Source organism: Arachis duranensis, chromosome 2 (genome assembly GCF_000817695.3).
Source record: "Arachis duranensis cultivar V14167 chromosome 2, aradu.V14167.gnm2.J7QH, whole genome shotgun sequence".
Taxonomy (NCBI): Eukaryota; Viridiplantae; Streptophyta; class Magnoliopsida; order Fabales; family Fabaceae; genus Arachis; species Arachis duranensis.
In genome coordinates, this window is record NC_029773.3 from 4,331,953 (window position 1) to 4,340,816 (window position 8,864).

The 8,864-nt window shown below is 27.7% G+C and overlaps 1 protein-coding gene across 1 annotated transcript; it reads left to right on the plus strand.

The window, feature by feature from the left end:
* Nucleotides 1–1,617: 1,617 nt before the first annotated feature.
* Nucleotides 1,618–4,691, plus strand: LOC107472918 (cytochrome B5). The gene is made up of 4 exons (XM_016092443.2): nucleotides 1,618–1,745; nucleotides 1,919–2,022; nucleotides 3,805–3,871; nucleotides 4,129–4,691. Exons 2-4 carry the CDS (start codon nucleotides 1,942–1,944, stop codon nucleotides 4,401–4,403), a joined length of 423 nt encoding a protein of 140 aa, XP_015947929.1. The 5' UTR covers nucleotides 1,618–1,745; nucleotides 1,919–1,941; the 3' UTR covers nucleotides 4,404–4,691.
* Nucleotides 4,692–8,864: the final 4,173 nt, after the last annotated feature.

Genomic DNA, 8,864 nt, shown 5'->3' on the forward strand with positions numbered 1-8,864 from the left:
ATACAGCCCTATCGCGACGACGCGACGCGTCTCTACTTCCTCCTCGTCTTATTTCACTCAAATGGTATGACACAAATAAACATCCACATCCTAATGAAAAGAACCATCCGCATAAATAATAAAATGAATAGCCTGTGGAGCATGTGCATGCAGAATCAAGCAAATCTAGTAAAATAACAATGGTATACCCAAATAAATATCCACTTTAAAACGAAAAGAATCATCCGCATACATAGTAAAATGAACATCCGATTTAGTTAATAAGAAACAAGTAACGAGACAGTAGCTGTGGGAGGCATCGGAGTCGCGATACAGCAGCGGCGGCGGTGGCACATAATTGCGAGAGAGTGGTTGCGACAAAAATTAAAAAAATTCAAAATTATTATTAAACCTAATTAATTCAAAAATTAATTTTTTAAATTAAAATTAACTTTCATTTTTTAACTTATTATTTATATCGTTGAGAAAAAGTGTTGTTCTCCTATACTCAGGGACGGACCCAGATGGTGTATTAGGGGGCATTTGCCCCCTTTTTTTTAAATATATACATATATAATATGCTTCCATTTTAAATTTTAAATGATTACATTACAAATAAATTTATCCCAATTATTTAAAGCATCAAATCCATTTTATCTTTCTATCATTTTGACTATTAGTTAACCTAATAGAATTTAGTCTTCTCTCATTCTCAAATTCCAACTGTCATCACTTTTTTATTCTCTTAAATCATCTTCTTAGTTTCAACCTTCTTTTTCTATTTTTTTTTAGTTGTCATTTTTTCTTCATCAATAAATTTTAGATTCTCTAATTTTTTAATATAACTCTTTATGACTTTATATATCTTTCAATTTCATTGTTTCTCTTTTTCATAATTTTCAATTACAAATTATAATTCAAGCAATTATAGTTTAGGTATTAATCTAATTTTTTATTCTCTTTATAAATTTATATATTTTATTTTATTCTCAATTTAGTGATCTTTATTGTTTATTTGTTTATTTTTCGTTTTATTTTATTATATGTAATTATGTTGCATATAAATTTCTAAAGTCAATTGATCAATTTACTAATTTAGAATATATATTTTTTATTTATAAAAATAATAATAAAAAATATTTTAAAAAATATCTTTCGTTCTATTTTATTATATGTAATTTTTTATTTTTTTATTTGAATAATTAATGTACACTTTTATTTTTTTGAATTTAGATTAATATATCTTTTGATAGTAATGTATATTATTTTTCCCCCAAAAATAATTTTTTTAGGTCCATCACTGCCTATACTTTTTCTAAATTTAATTGATAAAGAGTGCAACATTTTTTACTTAATAAAAATGATTACCTAAAAAAAATTGTTTAAGAATAAGCTATTTAAAACTTAAAAAATTATTTTTTTATACAAGATAGCTAAATCTCACCTTTAATTAATGTGTATGATTCATTTGTAATTAATAATATTACTTAGTGAGTCATTTTATTTAATGAACTTTAATTTCAAAGAAGGTAACTCACCTATATTTTAATATCTCGTTAAAAACGAGGTGCATACAACTCTTGTAACCAATTAAAATTTAGATTTTATTAAAAAATATAAAAATATATAAGATTCTCCCAAGTTATATAGACATAACTCATAAGTCATAACTCTTAACTCATCTCACTAGAAAATAAAAACACAATACTTGGTAAAGTGCCTGACTCATCCACTTTTTTCTGTCAATTGTCATCACCCATCTCAATGTAAGACATTTCTTTCAAACTCTTCTTGTCCATTTAAAATATAAAAATGAAAAAGTACTCTGAATGATATTTTTCTTGATATCTTCTAGTATTGGAAATTATTTTTCTCTATTATGGAGTGGGTTTTATGAATAATTTTGAAGTGAGGTGTGTTTGGATTTGTATGTGAACAGTCAGAAGAAGTAACAGAAGCAACATGAGTTCAAAGATTTTTACTTTTGAAGACGTGGCTAAGCACAATCACAAGAATGATTGCTGGCTTATAATCAATGGAAAGGTAAACTTTTGACAATTACTTCTTATTCTTGATCTGTTGTTCTACATTCATCTGTTGTAGATTTTGGGTTGGATCTGATTTGTACTCATCTATGCTTCTAATAAGATGAATACATATATCTGATTCGTATGTGTTTGAGGATTAAAAAAAACATATTTTTACTGTTTGCAAGGATTGAATTGCAATATGAATGGGTTAATTTGGCATTTCTAGAATTATAGGAACACTGGATTGGCATCTCTAGAAATATTAGGTTCTGGGTTTTACCACTAGAGAGAATACTAATTGAGAGAGCATCAAAGGAAAGGGGATTAGTCTCTTTCAGTGTACAACCTAACTATTTTACTAGTTTTGTAACTATGCCTTTGATTCTCTTAGAATTACAAGAAAGATAGTAAATTTACTGAGAAATTGTTTTGCTCTGATCTGTGGTTTCTAACTGCTTTTGGAGCAGTTCCATTCACTAGGAATAATTTTAAGAAATTGTTTATTGAAAAATAGGGTTCCTATAGATGTATATTGGAAGGTTCTAGAAGTCAAAAAGGGATGGGGAAGAGGGATATCTCTGAGGGCTATTCATAAGCTTGTGCATGTTGGTATTGTTATATATAGCAAAACTGCATAGTACTTACCTGTGTGTAATGTTTGGTCTGTGATATGGTCATGTAATTCCAAACCAAAAATGTTATTCGTACACCAAAATCAGCTACTAAAATCAGCCACCAATGTGTTTGTATATAGATATATGTGTAGTTTAATTTATTTTCAATGTGTATTTGTATTCCAACATGTATTTGGTGGCTAATTTTGGTGTACACGTAGTATAGTCGAATTCAAGCTGTGGGGTAGTTAGACTCATTCTGTATTTTCCTTGATGTTCTTCTATTTTGTTTGGGCATTCACTTATTGAAAAATAAAATAAAATGTATTGATACATCAGGAAGAGTGTTTGACACTTTGACTTAACTTTCTATTATCTTAAAAGTTTTACACAAGCATCTAATTATATTGTCAGTGCATTGTAGTTAAATTCTTTATATTTATGCACTTACTTACCGAGTTGAAATGCTTTGTAAAACTATATGGCATTTGCTATCTGGGTTTGAACACAACCAACACTGCTCATTATAGATATTGCCTTAACTGTAGTATGTTGAATAAGGCTATAAATGCTGGAATTAACTCGAATCACGTCAAATTTAGGTCCCCAATTTGCTATTCAAGTTTACTTAAACTCCACAAGATTATGTTAACTCTCAAGTTTCATGCCCTTGGTGTTGAATATTAATTAGCTTGAAGGGGGAAAGAAAATTGAGGGATGTCCTGAAAAGATAGGAAACTAATGTAAGATGGAAGAGAGTATTTGAACTACAATTCAACATGCTAACTATTAGAATTGTGTGTTCATAACTATCAAGATTTTCTTGTTTGAGAATCTCCCTCAGTTTGTCCACAAAGATTCTTCATGTTCTAGTTTGATCTTCATCACATACTAATTGGGGGACTGTGAAACTGTTGGCTTATGAATTCATATAAATGCGACTACCTAAGAACATCGATGATGGAAATATTTGAATGTGAATTGACTAATCAATTATGCTTCAATACCTTATATGCATATGCTGTGCAACATCATGTTAATGTCCTTTGATGCCATGAAAACTTTGATCACTATCTTTTTAGATACACTATCTAACATTAGATGATTTCCATGGAAAGAAAAATGCTAGATTTAAGAAAATGATGGTATGGAAAATTATAACATGCATATCATTGTATCAGGCATATGATGTTACCCCGTTTTTGGATGACCATCCAGGAGGCGACGAAGTTTTGCTAACATCAACAGGTAATTAGATTCTCTTTCTCCATCAGCGATTTTCGACTAAAACTCTGTTCTTATCTACTTGTTATGATGATGACAGAAAATGAAAGCCTGTGATGGTTAAAAATACTTCAACTTTTTTCATGTATGCATACTGATATGTGTTTGTGTGACTCATTTTCTGATAAGAAATTGTCATTAGCTATAACAATGATCATACTGAAATCTAGAAAAGAAGAGAGAAAAGGTAAAGAATTTTCACATGTGTTTGTTTATAACAGCAAAGGATGCTACCATTGATTTTGAGGATGTTGGCCATAGTGACTCTGCTGTAGAAATGATGCAAAAATACTTGGTCGGCGAGGTAGATACCAACACACTTCCGGCAAAAGCTAAACACAATCCACCACCACCAACACTAGCACCTTCCTCTAGCAACCAATCCTCGGCCGGATTCGTCCTTCAATTCTTGCAATACGTGCTGCCGTTGCTGATATTGGGATTTGCATTTGCTCTGCAGTACTATGGCAAGAAAACCAAGCCAGAAGAAAACTGAGAATATGAGCTTGAACCATGGTTTTTGGTATATCCATTATTGTTATGATTATTATTATTAACACAAATATCATTTTGGTAATCATAGACTTGAGGCAGTGTTGTTTTAACTTGGTTATTTTAGACTTTATAGTATGTGAATTTGTTGAAGTGAATTTCATCATAAGCATTGTGGGTAGTCTAAATATTTATGCTATTATTATGTTATATGCCATGTTTAATTATGTAGCCATGGCTAAATGCATTTTTTATGAAGAGAAACGGGTCAACAAACCTTACTTAGTTCAAAGGCTTTCGGTTGTGACTTACATGTTACATCTCAAGGCTTTGCTCTTTTTTTTTTTTTGAGTGTGATCTTCATAAGAGCCTGGCCCAATATTAGATAGTGTAATATTTTGGAGTAGGCCCAGTGGGGATTATTAAGAGGTTGATTACTTGTTCAGGTCCAATACCAAAAATAATCTTGATTGGGCTAAAAAATTGAGTGAATAGTGAAATACTGTAGTTAGGGCCGGAAGCTAGCCGAGCTCGGCTCACAAAAATTAATATTGGCTCACAAGTCGGCTCATTAATAATCAAGTATATTTTATAAGTTTAAGCTCCGCTCAATGAAAACTCACAAGCTGACTCAAATAATAGGTACATAATCTATAATTCTATATCAATAAATTATAACATATTATATATATAATTATTAATGTTACTTTTTTTATTAGTTTAACTTTTTGAGATGAGTAATTTTATGATATGGTATCAAAATTTTATATCTGAAAGATCAAGAGTTAGATTTTTGGAGAACCTCAAAAATGAGTTAGATCCTTGGAAAATCACATAATCGAGTTAGATCCTTGAAAACCACAGAACCACCAAAATAAAAAATAGCATAAGACAGATTAAAAAAAATTTATATAAAAAATCAAATAAATCTAAAAAAAGTTCTTATTTAAAAGAATATTAAAAATATAATTATTAATAAAGTGTTAAAAATATAACTCTTAATAATTATTTAAAAACTTACCCTTTTTACTGTATTTCTTAATCTAACAAATTAAAAATTAAAAATTAATCCGTCGCAATACTACAAACTTGCAACTTTAGCGATATAGAAGATGATGATAAGAATTTAAAAAGAGATGAAGATAAGAGTATGTGATAGAAAAGTTTTGGCCTCCGCTCTATGTATATCCATTGACAAAATGGGCCACATAGTTGTAGACATGATATTGGACCCTTGTTTTTGAATTCAGAGGGCAATAGACAGATGGAGTTATGGAATATTGAGAACCATGTTTGGGTCATAATATTATTAAATGATTCATTATTTTATTATTATAACTTACAATAATCCACAATTGCTTTTTTTTTCCTCCTTGCATGTTATATATCGAAAAGAAATCTCTCCCTTTTAAACTTTTTTTTTTCGTGTTGAACAATCTCGTCTTTTGCCAATTTTTATTACACTCAATTTTTTTTTATCATTTTGAACGAAGAAAGAACTGTTATTTTAAATCTTGAAACCTTATATTTTTTCCAAAAAATATAAAAAACTAATTTTTAATTAGTTAACATTACCCAATCTTTTTAAAAATTCTAAAAATTTCTTTTTTTTGAGATTTTAGAATTTAAAATTTTTAATTTAGAGTTTAAGATTAAAAGTTTAGATTTTAGTGTTTACATTTAAGATAAACAAAATATTTTTTAAAAAATGTTTAATTGACTAAAAAAAAGTTGATTCTCTAACAATTTTTTTCTATAATTTATATAGTTAAAAAATTGTAAGTGTAAAAAAAGGATGAGATTTTTCATTTTTGAGATGCGAATATTCTTAAGAAGTTAAGAGAGTTCCCTCTGGATTTTTCTCCTGCTTCTCTTTAACCTATGGTAGATAGAGTGATGCTTCTTCTAATAATGCTACTACTATGTTGTCATTGTCATTCACACTTGATAGGGTTTATTATGGCGAGATTCTTTCATGTCTTTTGCTCTGAGGGACTGTAACAACCTTTATAAAGAGAAAAGGATAGCTAGCTCCAATCTCTTATTCTTTTCTTTAATTTATTTTACATATGTTATTGGTACTCATTTTTATTTTAAAATTAATTGATAACATTTCTTTACCACTAAAAAGGAGAATAGAAAAGAGTGTACTGACCCGTGATACAAGGTAAAATAAGAATAAGTATATATAATAGTTCTATTTTGTTTTACAAAAATATTAGAGTAATTTATGTTGATAAAATAAATGGAGTATACATAAGAGAATTATTTATTTTATTTTCAAAACATCGTTAATGATAGAAACAAAGTTTAATTTTTTTAAAAATTTAAAAGAATTAAAAAATAAAATATATTACAGATGTATCTAAACCAAATGTTTGATCATATACATTTTTGTTGCCAATAATGCCAGTTATCTTGAAGAAGTTCACGAAGAGTTGAGGTTTCTCTGTATATACATTATAATATGATTATATTCTTTTATTTATTAGACCTTGTGTGAGTCCATCAGTCCACACTTCCAAAAGAAACAAACAAAGCTATATATAAATAATCCAAAAGAAGAATAGATCAGATCAAACGAAATTCTAACTTACCTCAATGAACTATGATGTTTAGACAGATTCATATAATAGGAATTTATTTTAATTACTTCTATTAGAAGTTTTTGTTATATATAGCTTAATTTTAAAGGAGAATGCTGTATATATTTAGGCTCTAGTAAACTCAGAATAATTGAGATTTTGAAAACTTGCATTGTAAAACAAATATCCATGTGACTAGTGAATACCAATAATTATGATTACTAGAATTCATTGCATGCAACATTATTTTTAGCTACTCCAATAAGGACTCAGTTAGAGTACTATAATACTAGCTTGCACGTGAGCACATTTATCACAATTTTGTTACTCTTAATTCCTAATTATTTCTAATTAAGAATAATGTGAAAATTTTTATATTCTTCTTGCAATAATTATAATAATTCAAGCCAAGAATTTTAGTAATTTTCTTGAAATTATTTCAAATTTTTACAGAGTTCAACATTTTTTTTATTTAATGTATCTATTATATAGATTAAACGATGTCAAAAACAATGAGTATATATATTAATATATATGACAATTTAATTTCTTAAGAAGTCATACTTATTATCCAAGACTTTCATATTGCATGTGCATGATTTTAGGGTCCGAAAAAGTTGAAATAATTTTGGAAAAGTTCAATGTACTCTTATTATCTCACAATAGGGTTTCCCAAAATATATATATCACACTTATTGAGACTGGTTATCTAACTCTTGGATTGTATGTATGTGCATGATTTTATAGGGTCCGAAATAGTTGAAATTCTTTGGCAAAGTTCAATGCACTCTTATTTATCTCACAATTAAGTTTACTAATTAAGATTCATGTGATCACACTACTATAGTTATCTAAGACTTTTTCATTTTGCATATATGTGCATGTGCATGGTTTTAGGATCGGAAAATAGTTGAAATACTTTGGATAGGTTCAATGTACATTGTTAGCTTTAGTGATGTATGTATCCCAACAATTTTGGAGGTCCATATGACCCCAACAATTTTGGGTGTGTATGAGCAAGAAAAAGAACAATAAAATTCTGTAATAAAAAAAATAAATGACATAAAAATATTAAACAGCAAAATTCTTTTATTTAGATATTTAGAAAAACAATAAAAATGATCATTTTCCAGTAAAAAAAATGTGTAGAATTAGAAGATTTTTTTTGTCCTAGTATCATCTTCCATTAAAAATAGTTGAAATCTTTTATGAGAATGCTAGAGGAATTATCTTACCCTGTTTTATTTATATTTAGTTTTTATTTTTTCAAAAACATTTGTACCATTTCAATGCCAAAACAAATATGTGTGTACGCACATGTCAATTTTTTTCGAGTAAAAGATACTTTTGTTTTTGACATTCTTTTCGTAGATATTTTTGTCCATAACTATTGAAAAAATATTTTTAAATTCCTAACGTCTTTAAAAATTGGACGGATCAATCCCTCCATTTAAATGCCTCCGAACTCAACAAAAAAGTTGACGTGATTCCTGTTAGTTGAGGTAGATTTAAGCTCAGAATTAAGTTTTTATAGATCGTAAATGTTGAAAATAAAATTAAATATATATTATAAATTAAAATGCAATGTGTATTAAAATATATCATTTTAATGCAAAAGTAAAACTAGGTAATATAAAAATATATTAGTTAAACAATAAATTATTTAAATTCTTTTAAAAAATATAATTTTAAAGATATGTAACATTTAGAATAAAATCGAACCAACTAAATAAACATAACCAAAAAATTACATCGAGTCAAAATTATAAATTTAAAGTCAATCTAAAAATTTTTATGTCATATTATGTTTTTTTATTAGAATATAATTAGGATCCATTAACATTAATTAAATTAATTAGCATCAATTAGTATATTTTTAT

What these genes read in the sequence shown, in the direction of transcription:
- LOC107472918 (XM_016092443.2), top strand. Translation starts at nt 1,942, where the DNA reads ATGAGTTCAAAGATTTTTACTTTTGAAGACGTGGCTAAGCACAATCAC. An exon ending in GGCTTATAATCAATGGAAAG is followed by an intron (nt 2,023 to 3,804) that starts GTAAACTTTTGA and finishes TCATTGTATCAG; the next exon opens with GCATATGATGTTACCCCGTT. An exon ending in AGTTTTGCTAACATCAACAG is followed by an intron (nt 3,872 to 4,128) that starts GTAATTAGATTC and finishes TGTTTATAACAG; the next exon opens with CAAAGGATGCTACCATTGAT.